This window comes from Lonchura striata, chromosome 22, assembly GCF_050655825.1.
Source record: "Lonchura striata isolate lonStrDom1 chromosome 22, ASM5065582v1, whole genome shotgun sequence".
Lineage (NCBI taxonomy): Eukaryota > Metazoa > Chordata > Aves > Passeriformes > Estrildidae > Lonchura > Lonchura striata.
In genome coordinates, this window is record NC_140724.1 from 3,034,991 (window position 1) to 3,049,091 (window position 14,101).

At 54.8% G+C, this 14,101-nt stretch overlaps 1 protein-coding gene across 2 annotated transcripts in view; it reads left to right on the forward strand.

Moving 5' to 3' along the window:
- XPO7 (exportin 7) overlaps positions 1 to 13,877 on the forward strand; it is an 81,134-nt gene extending 67,257 nt beyond the window's left edge. Inside the window, exons 24-28 of one of the 2 annotated variants that reach the window (XM_085559156.1) lie at positions 151 to 289; positions 2,312 to 2,472; positions 5,097 to 5,195; positions 7,919 to 8,046; positions 13,087 to 13,877. In XM_085559156.1, coding sequence (XP_085415282.1) covers positions 151 to 289; positions 2,312 to 2,472; positions 5,097 to 5,195; positions 7,919 to 8,046; positions 13,087 to 13,180 — 621 coding nt within the window. In that variant the 3' untranslated portion in view covers positions 13,181 to 13,877. Of the gene's footprint in view, positions 1 to 150; positions 290 to 2,311; positions 2,473 to 5,096; positions 5,196 to 7,918; positions 8,047 to 11,982; positions 12,320 to 13,086 lie in introns of those variants that run through there. The other variant, XM_085559157.1, reaches the window with a different exon arrangement.
- Positions 13,878 to 14,101: the final 224 nt, after the last annotated feature.

The following is a 14,101-nucleotide window of genomic DNA, read 5'->3' on the forward strand; positions in this document are numbered from 1 at the left end:
TGGCTGGATTTGGGAATATCCTGGCTGGATTTTGGAATATCCTGGTTACATTTGGGAATATCCTGGTTACGTTTGGGAATTCCCGGCCGGGTTTGGGATTTTCCCCTTCCAGGGAAATCCCCGAGCCTCCTTTTCCCTGTGTTCCCGCAGGATTATCCCAAGCTGAGCCAATCCTACTATTCCCTGCTGGAAGTGCTGACCCAGGACCACATGAACTTCATCGCCAGCCTGGAGCCGCACGTCATCATGTACATCCTGTCCTCCATCTCCGAGGGGCTCACGGCGCTCGGTAACCGGAATTCGGGAATTCCGGGGTGGGGGGGCTGGGAAACCCCTGGTCCATAAGGGGTTAAAATCCCCCTGTTCCACAAAGGGTTAAAATCTCCCTGTTCCACAAAGGGTTAAAATCCCCCTGTTCCACAAAGGGTTAAAATCCCCCTGGTCCATAAGGGGTTAAAATCCCCCTGTTCCACAAAGGGTTAAAATCTCCCTGTTCCACAAGGGGTTAAAATCTCCCTGTTCCACAAGGGGTTAAAATCTCCCTGTTCCACAAAGGGTTAAAATCTTCCTGTTCCATAAAGGGTTAAATCCCAATTTTCCACAAGGGGTTAAAATCTCCCTGTTCCACAAAGGGTTAAAATCCCCCTGTTCCATAAGGGGTTAAAATCCCAATTGTCCACAAAGGGTTAAAATCTCCCTGTTCCACAAAGGGTTAAAATCTTCCTGTTCCATAAAGGGTTAAATCCCAATTTTCCACAAGGGGTTAAAATCTCCCTGTTCCACAAAGGGTTAAAATCCCCCTGTTCCATAAGGGGTTAAAATCCCAATTGTCCACAAAGGGTTAAAATCTCCCTGTTCCACAAAGGGTTAAAATCTTCCTGTTCCATAAAGGGTTAAATCCCAATTGTCCACAAAGGGTTAAAATCTCCCTGTTCCACAAAGGGTTAAAATCCCCCTGTTCCATAAGGGGTTAAATCCCAATTTTCAACAAGGGGTTAAATTTAAATCCCCATTTTCCACAAGGGGTTAAATCCCTCTGTTCCACAAAGGGTTAAAACCCCCGTTTTTTTTCCCCTTTTCCCCGTTTTTTTTCCCGTTTCCCCATTTTTTCCCCATTTCCCCCGTTTTCCCCATTTCCCCATTTCCCGTTTCCCCCATTTCCCCGTTTCCCGTTTTTCCCGTTTTCCCCATTTCCCCATTTCCCCCATTTCCCCATTTCCCCGTTTTCCCCATTTCCCCGTTTTTCCCTGTTTCCCTCCCCATTTTCCCCATTCCCCCGTTTTCCCCATTTCCCCGTTTTCCCATTTCCCGTTTTTCCCATTTTCCCCCATTTCCCCGTTTCCCCGTTTCCCCATTTCCTGTTTTTCCCCGTTTCCCTCCCCATTTCCCCGTTTCCCCGTTCTTTTCCCCGTTTCCCCGTTTCCCCATTCCCCGTTTCCCATTTCCCCGTTTCCCCCATTTCCCCATTCCCCGTTCCCCATTCCCCATTCCCCATTTCCCCATTCCCCGTTCCCCATTCCCCATTCCCCATTTCCCCATTCCCCATTTCCCGTTTCCCATTCCCCATTCCCCATTCCCATTCCCCATTCCCCATTCCCCATTCCCCATTCCCATTCCCCATTCCCCATTCCCCATTCCCATTCCCCATTCCCATTCCCCATTCCCCATTCCCCATTCCCCATTCCCCATTCCCATTCCCCATTCCCCATTCCCCATTCCCATTCCCCATTCCCCATTCCCCATTCCCATTCCCCATTCCCCATTCCCCATTCCCCATTTCCCCATTCCCATTCCCCATTCCCCATTTCCCATTCCCCATTTCCCATTCCCCATTCCCCCGTTTCCCGTTCCCCGTTCCCCATTCCCATTTTTCCCCGTTTCCCGGTTTTTCCGTTTCCCGTTCCCCATTCCCCATTTCCCCATTCCCCATTCCCCATTTCCCCATTCCCCATTCCCCATTCCCATTCCCCATTCCCCATTCCCCATTCCCCATTCCCCATTCCCCATTCCCATTCCCATTTCCCCATTCCCATTCCCCATCCCCCATTCCCCATTCCCCATTCCCATTCCCATTCCCCATTCCCATTCCCATTCCCATTCCCCATTCCCCATTCCCCATTCCCATTCCCCATTCCCCATTCCCCATTCCCATTCCCATTCCCATTCCCATTCCCCATTTCCCCATTCCCCATTCCCCATTTCCCCATTCCCCATTCCCCATTCCCCATTTCCCGTTCCCCATTCCCCATTCCCCATTTCCCATTCCCATTTTTCCCCGTTTTTCCCGGTTTTCCCGTTTCCCGTTCCCCAGACACCATGGTGTGCACGGGCTGCTGCTCGTGCCTGGACCACATCGTCACGTACCTGTTCAAGCAGCTCTCGCGCAGCTCCAAGAAGAGATCGACGGCGCTGGCGCAGGACAGCGACCGCTTCCTGCACATCATGCAGCAGCACCCCGAGATGGTGCAGCAGGTCCGCACCTGGCGGGGGAAAACACACCTGGGGGGCAAAAAATACACCTGGGGGGGAGAAAAATACACCTGGGGTTCAAAAAAATACACCTGGGGAGGGGAAAAATACACCTGGGGGGGAGAAAAATACACCTGGGGAGGGGAAATACACCTGGGGAGGGGAAAAATACACCTGGGGAGGGGAAAATACACCTGGGGAGGGGAAAAATACACCTGGGGGGGAGAAAAATACACCTGGGGAGGGGGAAATACACCTGGGGAGGGGAAAATACACCTGGGGAGGGGAAAAATACACCTGGGGAGGGGAAAAATACACCTGGGGAGGGGAAATACACCTGGGGTTCCGAAAATACACCTGGGGAGGGGAAAAATACACCTGGGGAGGGGAAAAATACACCTGGGGTTCAGAAAAATACACCTGGGGAGGGGAAAATACACCTGGGGAGGGGAAAATACACCTGGGGTTCAAAAAAATACACCTGGGGAGGGGAAAATACACCTGGGGGGGAAAATACACCTGGGAGGGCAAAAAATGCACCTGAGGAGGGGAAAATACACCTGGGGAGGGGAAAATACACCTGGGGAGGGGAAATACACCTGGGGTTCAGAAAATACACCTGGGGAGGGGAAAAATACACCTGGGGGGGGGAAAATACACCTGGGAAGGGGAAAAATACACCTGGGGAGGGGAAAATACACCTGGGGTTCAAAAAAATACACCTAGGAAGGGAAAATACACCTGGGGGGCAGAAAAATACACCTGGGGGGGGGAAAATACACCTGGGGAGGGGAAAAATACACCTGGGGGGGAAAAATACACCTGGGGAGGGGAGATACACCTGGGGTTCCAAAAATACACCTGGGGTTCTGAAAAATACACCTGGGGGGGGAAAATACACCTGGGGAGGGGGAAAATACACCTGGGGAGGGGAAAATACACCTGGGGAGGGGGAAAATACACCTGGGGAGGGGAAAATACACCTGGGGTTCAAAAAAATACACCTGGGGAGGGGAAAATACACCTGGGGGGGACAAAAACACACCTGGGGAGGGGGAAATGTACCTGGGGGGGAAAAATGTACCTGAGAGACACCAAAAAATACACCTGGGGGGGAAAAAATACATGGGATCCATGGGATTGGGATGAGATGGGATTTGGGATGGGATCGATGGGATTGGGATCCATGGGACAGGATCCATGGGATGGGATCCATGGGATTGGGATGAGATGGGATTGGGATGAGATGGGATCTGGGATGGGATCGGTGGGATTGGGATCCATGGGGTGGGATTTGGGATGGGATCAATGGGATTGGGATCCATGGGGTGGGATTTGGGATGGGATCAATGGGATTGGGATGAGATGGGATCTGGGATGGGATCGATGGGATTGGGATCCATGGGGTGGAATTGGCATGGGATCCATGGGATGGGGTCTGTGGGATTGGGATGGGAACCATGAGGTCCATGGGATGGGATTTGGGATGGAATCAATGGGATCCATGAGATGGGATCAATGGGATTTGGGATGGGATCCCTGGGATGGGATTTGGGATGGGATCCATGAGATAGGATCTATGGGATCTATGAGATGGGATCGATGTGATCCCTGGGATGGGATTTCGGATGGAATCGATGGGATCAGGATGGGATTTGGGATGGGATTCGGGATGGGATCCATGGGATGTGATTTGGGATGGGATCCATGGGATGTGATTTGGGATGGGATCGATGGGATCAGGATGGGATTTGGGATGGGATCCATGGGATCAGGATGGGATTTGGGATGGGATCGATGGGATCCATGGGGTGGGATTTGGGATGGGATCGATGGGATCAGGATGGGATTTGGGATGGGATCCATGGGATCAGGATGGGATTTGGAATGGGATTCGGGATGGGATCCATGGGATGTGATTTGGGATGGGATTGATGGGATTTGGGATGGGATCCATGGGATCAGGATGGGATTTGGGATGGGATCCATGGGATCCATGGGGTGGGATTTGGGATGGGATCCATGGGATGGGATCTGTGGGGTGGGATTTGAGATGAGATGAGATGGGATTTGGGATGGAATCAATGGGATCCATGAGATGGGATCCCTGGGATGGGATTTGGGATGGGATCGATGGGATCCATGAGATAGGATCTATGGGATCTATGAGATGGGATCGATGGGATCTATGAGATGGGATCGATGGGATCCATGGGATGTGATTTGGGATGGGATCGATGGGATCCATGGGATTTGGGATGGGATCCATGGGATCAGGATGGGATTTGGGATGGGATCGATGGGATCCATGGGGTGGGATTTGGGATGGGATTGATGGGATCAGGATGGGATTTGGGATGGGATCCATGGGATCAGGATGGGATTTGGGATGCGATCGATGGGATCAGGATGGGATTTGGGATGGGATCGATGGGATCCATGGGATGGGATTTGGGATGGGATTGATGGGATCAGGATGGGATTTGGGATGGGATCGATGGGATCAGGATGGGATTTGGGAAGGGATCCATGGGATCAGGATGTGATTTGGGATGGGATCCATGGGATCAGGATGGGATTTGGGATGGGATCGATGCCGTGAGTTAACCCTTGCTTGCCCGCGGCAGATGCTCTCCACGGTGCTGAACATCATCATCTTCGAGGACTGCCGGAACCAGTGGTCCATGAGCCGGCCCCTGCTCGGCCTCATCCTGCTCAACGAGAAGGTAACGGGCCCGGAAAGGGCCGGAAAAGGAGGAGAGCGCTCCCGAAAAGCCTGGGAATGGTCCCGTGGCCAGGGAGATCCTGGGAATGGTCCCGTGGTCAGGATGATCCATGGAATGGTCCCGTGGTCAGGGAGATCCTGGGAATGGTCCCGTGGCCAGGGAGATCCTGGGAATGGTCCCGTGGCCAGGGAGATCCTGGGAATGGTCCCATGGTCAGGGAGATCCTGGGAATGGTCCCATGGTCAGGATGATCCATGGAATGGTCCCGTGGTCAGGGAGATACTCGGAATGGTCCCGTGGTCAGGGTGATCCTGGGAATGGTCCCGTGGCCAGGGAGATCCTGGGAATGGTCCCGTGGCCAGGGAGATCCTGGGATTGGTCCCGTGGCCAGGATGATCCTGGGAATGGTCCCGTGGCCAGGATGATCCTGGGAATGGTCCCATGGTCAGGGGGATCCATGGAATGGTCCCATGGTCAGGGAGATCCTGGGAATGGTCCCGTGGCCAGGGGGATCCTGGGAATGGTCCCGTGGTCAGGGAGATCCTGGGAATGGTCCCGTGGCCAGGGTGATCCATGGAATGGTCCCGTGGTCAGGGTGATCCTGGGAATGGTCCCGTGGTCAGGGAGATACTCGGAATGGTCCTGGGGCCAGGGGGATCCATGGAATGGTCCCGTGGTCAGGGAGATACTCGGAATGGTCCCGTGGCCAGGGGGATCCTGGGAATGGTCCCGTGGCCAGGGAGATCCTGGGAATGGTCCCGTGGTCAGGATGATCCTGGGAATGGTCCCGTGGTCAGGGTGATCCATGGAATGGTCCCGTGGTCAGGGAGATCCTTGGAATTTTCCCATGCCCAGGGTGATCCTGGGAATGGTCCCGTGGCCAGGGAGATCCTTGGAATGATCCCGTGGCCAGGGAGATCCTGGGAATGGTCCCGTGGTCAGGGAGATCCTGGGAATGGTCCCATGGTCAGGGTGATCCATGGAATGGTCCCGTGGCCAGGGTGATCCTTGGCATGATCCCAATTTTGGAATGATCCCATGGCCTGGATGATCCCAATTTTGGAATGATCCCAGTTTTGGAACGATCCAATTTCGGAATGATCCCAGTTTTGGAATGATCCAGTTTTGGAATGATCCCAATGTCGGAATGATCCCAGTTTTGGAACAATCCAATTTTGGAATGATCCCAGTTTTGGAACAATCCAATTTTGGAATGATCCAGTTTTGGAATGATCCAGTTTTGGAATGATCCCAGTTTTGGAATGATTCCAATTTTGGAATGATCCCAGTTTTGGAATGATCCCAGTTTTGGAATGATCCAGTTTTGGAATGATCCCAGGTTTGGAATGACCCAATTTCGGAATGATCCCAGTTTTGGAATGATCCCAGTTTTGGAATGATCCAGTTTGGAAAGGCCCCATTGCCAGGCCCATCCCTGGAGCGGAGCCATCCAGCTCCGTCCCTTGCACATGGAGACGCTCCCGCCTTGCTCCCACCACCCCAGGGTGGTGGGCGCGTTCCCGGTTCCCGATCCGGCGGGGACAGGCGCATTCCCAGTTCCCGATCTGGCGGGGACAGGCGCATTCCCAGTTCCCGATCCGGCGGGGACAGGCGCATTCCCGGTTCCCGATCCGGCGGGGACAGGCGCATTCCCGGTTCCCGATCCGGCAGGGACGGGCGCGTTCCCTGTTCCCGATCCGGCGGGGCCGGGCGCGTTCCCTGTTCCCGATCCGGCAGGGACAGGCGCGCTCCCGGTTCCCGATCCGGCGGGGCCGGGCGCGTTCCCGGTTCCCGATCCGGCAGGGACGGGCGCGTTCCCGGTTCCCGATCCGGCGGGGCCGGGCGCATTCCCGGTTCCCGATCCGGCAGGGACAGGCGCATTCCCGGTTCCCGATCCGGCAGGGACAGGCGCGCTCCCGGTTCCTGATCCGGCAGGGACGGGCGCGTTCCCGGTTCCTGATCCGGCGGGGACGGGCGCGTTCCCGGTTCCCGATCCGGCAGGGACGGGCGCATTCCCGGTTCCCGATCCGGCAGGGACGGGCGCACTCCCGGCTCCCGATCCGGCAGGGACAGGCGCGCTCCCGGTTCCTGATCCGGCAGGGACGGGCGCGTTCCCGGTTCCTGATCCGGCGGGGACAGGCGCATTCCCGGTTCCCGATCCGGCGGGGACAGGCACGTTCCCAGTTCCCGATCCGGCGGGGACAGGCGCATTCCCGGTTCCCGATCCGGCGGGGACGGGCGCGTTCCCTGTTCCCGATCCGGCAGGGATGGGCGCATTCCCGGTTCCCGATCCGGCGGGGACAGGCACGTTCCCAGTTCCCGATCCGGCGGGGACAGGCACGTTCCCAGTTCCCGATCCAGCAGGGACGGGCGCGTTCCCGGTTCCCGATCCGGCAGGGACGGGCGCATTCCCAGTTTCCGATCCGGCAGGGACAGGCGCGTTCCCGGTTCCCGATCCGGCGGGGACGGGCGCATTCCCGGTTCCCGATCCGGCGGGGACGGGCGCGTTCCCGGTTCCCAATCCGGCGGGGACGGGCGCGTTCCCGGTTCCCGATCCGGCGGGGACGGGCGCGTTCCCGGTTCCCGATCCGGCGGGGATGGATGCGCTCCCGGTTCCCGATCCGGCGGGGACGGGCGCACTCCCGGCTCCCGGTGCAGCCAGGCCGGGCGCGCTCCTGGCTCCCGGTGCGGTGAAACTGAGGCACGGCGTCCCTTCCCCGCAGTACTTCTCGGACCTGCGGAACAGCATCGTCAACAGCCAGCCCCCGGAGAAGCAGCAGGCCATGCACCTGTGCTTCGAGAACCTCATGGAGGGCATCGAGCGCAACCTGCTCACCAAGAACCGCGACAGGTCAGCGCCGGCGCGGGACAGAGGGGACCGGACGGAGGGGACGGGACAGAGGGGACGGGACCGGGACAGAGGGGACAGGACAGAGGGGACGGGACAGAGGGGACAGAGGGGACGGGACCGGGATAGAGGGGATGGGACAGAGGGGACAGGACAGAGGGGATGGGACAGAGGGGATGGGACAGAGGGGACGGGACAGAGGGGACAGAGGGGACGGGACCGGGATAGAGGGGATGGGACAGAGGGGACAGGACAGAGGGGATGGGACAGAGGGGATGGGACAGAGGGGACAGGACAGAGGGGATGGGACAGAGGGGATGGGACAGAGGGGACGGGACAGAGGGGACAGAGGGGACGGGACCGGGATAGAGGGGATGGGACAGAGGGGACAGGACAGAGGGGATGGGACAGAGGGGATGGGACAGAGGGGATGGGACAGAGGGGACAGGACCGGGACAGAGGGGACGGGACAGAGGGGACGGGACAGAGGGGACGGGACAGAGGGGACGGGACCGGGACAGAGGGGACGGGACAGAGGGGACGGGACAGAGGGGACGGGACAGAGGGGACGGGACCGGGACAGAGGGGACGGGACAGAGGGGACAGAGGGGACGGGACCGGGATAGAGGGGATGGGACAGAGGGGATGGGACAGAGGGGATGGGACAGAGGGGACGGGACCGGGACAGAGGGGACGGGACAGAGGGGATGGGACTGGACAGAGGGGACGGGACAGATGGGACAGGACTGGGACAGTGGGGACGGGGACAGGAGAGCCGGGACGGGACAGCAGGAATGGGAGAGCCAGGACGGGACGGCGGGGATGGCACCAGGACAGCAAGAACAGGAGAGCTGGGAACGGCACCGGGACAGCGGGAACGGGAGAGCCGGGAATGGGAGAGCCGGGAATGGGAGAGCCGGGAATGGGAGAGCCGGGAACGGCACTGGGACAGCGGGAACGGGAGAGCCGGGAATGGCAGAGCTGGGAATGGGAGAGCCGGGAATGGGAGAGCCGGGAACGGCACCGGGACAGCGGGGATGGGAGAGCCGGGAACAGCTCTGGAAGAGCCGGGACAGTGAGGACAGGAGAGCCGGGACAGCAGGGACGGGACTGGGACAGCAAAAACGGGAGAGCCGGGAATGGCACCGGGACAGCGGGAATGGGAGAGCCAGAACAGCAGGGACGGGACATCGGGAATGGGAGAGCCGGGAATGGGAGAGCCGGGAACGGCACCGGGACAGCAGGGACAGGAGAGCCAGGACAGCGGGAACGGCACCGGGAACGGCACCGGGAACGGCACCGGGAACGGCACCGGGAACGGCGCTCCCACGGGACGGGAAGGGCTCAGGGCTGGGCCTTGGCTGGGAGGGATCCCAAATATCCACGGGTGTTCCCAGCACCATCCCACAGGGATCCAGCCTGGCCTGGGACACTTCCAGGGATGGGGTGGCCACAGATTTCCTTTGGGAATTCCATCCTTCCTCATCCTCCCAGTCAGGAATTCCTTCCCAATGTCCCATTCCAGTTCCAAACTTCCCATGGAAAGGTTCCTTCATGGTTGGAATGGTTTGGGTTGGAAGGGAGTTGAAATTTCCATGGCTTGGGACTCACCCCACTGTCCCAGGGGGCTCCAGCCTGGCCTGGGACACTTCCAAGAACGGAGCAGCCAGAGATTTTCCACTGAGAATTCCTTCCCAATGTCTCAATCCAGTTCAAAACTTCCCGTGGAAAGGTTCCTTCATGGCTTCATGGTTGGAATCATGGAATGGTTTGGGTTGGGAGGGATCCCAAATACCCTCGGGTGTTCCCACCACACCTTCCACCATCCCAGGGGGCTCCAGCCTGGCCTGGGACACTTCCAGGGGTGGGGCAACCACAGCTCCTCTGGGAATTCCATCCTTCCTCATCCTCCCAGTCAGGAATTCCTTCCCAATGTCCCATTCCAGTTCCAAACTTCCCATGGAAAGGTTCCTTCATGGTTGGAATGGTTTGGGTTGGAAGGGATCCCAAATATCCACGGGTGTTCCCAGCACCGTCCCACAGGGATCCAGCCTGGCCTGGGACACTTCCAGGGATGGGGTGGCCACAGATTTCCTTTGGGAATTCCATCCTTCCTCATCCTCCCAGTCAGGAATTCCTTCCCAATGTCCCATTCCAGTTCCAAACTTCCCATGGAAAGGTTCCTTCATGGTTGGAATGGTTTGGGTTGGAAGGGAGTTGAAATTTCCATGGCTTGGGACTCACCCCACTGTCCCAGGGGGCTCCAGCCTGGCCTGGGACACTTCCAAGATCGGAGCAGCCAGAGATTTTCCTCTGGGAATTCCTTCCCAATGTCTCAATCCAGTTCAAAACTTCCCGTGGAAAGGTTCCTTCATGGCTTCATGGTTGGAATCATGGAATGGTTTGGGTTGGGAGGGATCCCAAATACCCTCGGGTGTTCCCACCACACCTTCCACCATCCCAGGGGGCTCCAGCCTGGCCTGGGACACTTCCAGGGGTGGGGCAACCACAGCTCCTCTGGGAATTCCATCCTTCCTCATCCTCCCAGTCAGGAATTCCTTCCCAATGTCCCATTCCAGTTCGAAACTTCCCATGGAAAGGTTCCTTCATGGCTGGAATGGTTTGGGCTGGGAGGGATCCCAAATACCCTCGGGTGTTCCCACCACACCTCGCACCATCTCAGGGTGCCTGGGACACTTCAGGGATGGGACAGACACAGATCTTCCTCCTGGAATTCCTTCCCAATGTCCCATTCCAGTTCACAACCTCCCATGGAAAGGTTCCTTCATGGTTGCAGAAGGAATTCCAGAATTCCTTCCCGAAATCCCCGTTCCAGTGGGATCAGATCCCTTCAGGGCAGGGGTGGGCCCCATCCGGGTTCTGGGAGGAACCGCTCCCAGCTGGGAATTCCGAGGGATGGGGGAGCGGGGGAGCGGTGGAACCATGGGATGGTGGAACCATGGAATGGTGGAACCATGGGATGGTGGAGTCATGGGATGGTGGAGTCATGGGATGGTGGAACCATGGGATGGTGGAACCATGGGATGGTGGAGTCATGGAATGGTGGAACCATGGGATGGTGGAACCATGGGATGGTGGAGTCATGGGATGGTGGAACCATGGAATGGTGGAGTCATGGGATGGTGGAATCATGGGATGGTGGAGTCATGGGATGGTGGAATCATGGGATGGTGGAACCATGGGATGGTGGAACCATGGGATGGTGGAACTATGGAATGGTGGAACCGTGGGATGGTGGAGTCATGGGATGGTGGAACCATGGAATGGTGGAACCGTGGAATGGTGGAACCATGGAATGGTGGAACCGTGGGATGGTGGAATCATGGAATGGTGGAACCATGGAATGGTGGAACCGTGGAATGGTGGAATCATGGAATGGTGGAATCATGGGATGGTGGAGTCATGGAATGGTGGAACCATGGGATGGTGGAATCATGGAATGGTGGAACCATGGAATGGTGGAACCGTGGGATGGTGGAATCATGGGATGGTGGAATCATGGAATGGTGGAACCATGGAATGGTGGAACCGTGGGATGGTGGAATCATGGGATGGTGGAATCATGGAATGGTGGAACCATGGAATGGTGGAACCGTGGGATGGTGGAATCATGGGATGGTGGAATCATGGAATGGTGGAACCATGGTTTGGTGGAGTCATGGAATGGTGGAATCATGGGATGGTGGAATCATGGAATGGTGGAACCATGGTTTGGTTGAACCCTGGGATGGTGGAACCATGGGATGGTGGAATCATGGAATGGTGGAATCATGGGATGGTGGAGCGGTGGAGTCATGGAATGGTGGAGCGGTGGAGTCATGGAATGGTGGAATCATGGAATGGTGGAGTGGTGTAATGATGGAATCACGGAATGATGGAATGACAGAATGGTGGAATGATGAAATACTGGAATGACAGAATGATGGAATGTGATGAAGTGATGATAAAATCCTGGAATGGTGGAATGATGGAATGGTGAAAGGATGGAATGGTGGAATCATAAAATCCTGGAATGGTGGAATGATGGAATGGTGGAAGGATGGAATGGTGGAATCATAAAATCCTGGAATGGTGGAAGGATGGAATCATGGAATATTGGAATGGTGGAAGGATGGAATGATGGAATGATAAAATATTGGAATGGTGGAAGGATGGAATGATAAAATCCTGGAATGATGGAATGATGGAATCACGGAATCATGGAATATTGGAATGGTGGAAGGATGGAATGATAAAATCCTGGAATGATGGAATGGTGGAATGACGGAATCATGGAATATTGGAATGGTGGAAGGATGGAATGATAAAATCCTGGAATGATGGAATGATAAAATATTGGAATGATGGAATGGTGGAATGACGGAATCATGGAATATTGGAATGGTGGAAGGATGGAATGATAAAATCCTGGAATGATGGAATGATAAAATATTGGAATGATGGAATGGTGGAATGACGGAATCATGGAATATTGGAATGGTGGAAGGATGGAATGATAAAATCCTGGAATGATGGAATGATAAAATATTGGAATGATGGAATGGTGGAATGACGGAATCATGGAATATTGGAATGGTGGAAGGATGGAATGATAAAATCCTGGAATGATGGAATGGTGAAAGGATGGAATGATGAAATACTGGAACAATGGAAGGATGGAATGATAAATTCCTGGAATGATGGAAGGATGGAATGCTAAATTCCTGGAAGGATGGAATGTTGGAATGCTAAATTCCCGGAATGTTGGAATGCTAAATCCCGGAATGTGGGAATGCTCAATCCCGGAATGTGGGAATGCTCAATCCCGGAATGTGGGAATGCTAAATCCCGGAATGTTGGAATGCTAAATCCCGGAATGTTGGAATGCTAAATCCCGTAATGTTGGAATGCTCAATCCCGGAATGTGGGAATGCTCAATCCCGGAATGTGGGAATGCTCAATCCCGGAATGTGGGAATGCTCAATCCCGGAATGTGGGAATGCTCAATCCCGGAACGCCGCCCCCCGTGTCCCGTCTCCGCAGGTTCACCCAGAACCTGTCGGCGTTCCGGAGGGAGGTCAACGACTCCATGAAGAACTCGAGCTACGGCGTCAACAGCAACGACATGATGAGCTGACAGCCGCCCAGCCCGGATCCCGAATTCCCGAATTCCCGAATTCCCGAATTCCCGGGAGCAGAGCAGCAGGGCCAGCTCACCTGGGCAGGTGTTTTTCCCGTGGGAAGGGCAGAATCCAGCTGCAGGAATTCCAAGGTGTTCGTGTCTCTTTGTTTCCTTCCCCGGCCGCGACGCGGAGCCGGCGGCGGCCGCGGGGAAAAAACCTGCCTTGTATAAAAGTTAAAAAAAAAATAACAAAAAAAAAAAAAAAAAAAAAAACCGACACAAAACGAAAAAAAAAAAGAAAAAAAAAATGTACATTTTTTCATAACATTTTGGAGCAAGGTTTATATGGAGTTTCAGAAAAACGAGATGCAAAAAAAAAAAAAAAAAAAAAAAATCGGAAAAAAAAAAAAAAGACCAAAAAAGGCCCCGAAAAAAAAAAAAAAAAAATCACAAATACGCACCAAAAAAAAAAAAAAATCGGAAAAAAAAAAACGACAAAAGGACAAAAAATGAAAAAAAAAACAAAGTGTGATTGAAATTTTTACAGAGTCTTGGTGCAGCTGGTGTGAATGGCAGTGAGGAGAGCGTGGCTGCAGCTTTGCTGGGCGGTGTGAAAGTGCAGAGATCTATTTAGTGAGACGAGCCGCGGAGAGGAGCCAAACCTCAAACATTAAAACAAAAAAAAAATTAAAAAAAAAAACCGACGGGGGGGGGGGGAAAATTTAAAATAATAATAATAATAATAAAAAAAAAACACCACAAAAAAAAAAAAAAAGGCGTTGTAAAATTCCAAATGGTTTTATTTTTATTTTTCCTTATTCAGCCCCGCTCAAAAATCAGAATTTCCCGCTCCCGTCTCGCCCTCGTGACCTGAGCCCTCAATTTGTGCTTCTCATGGCTGCCCCTGTCCCATTTTTTCCCATTTTCCGGGGTTTT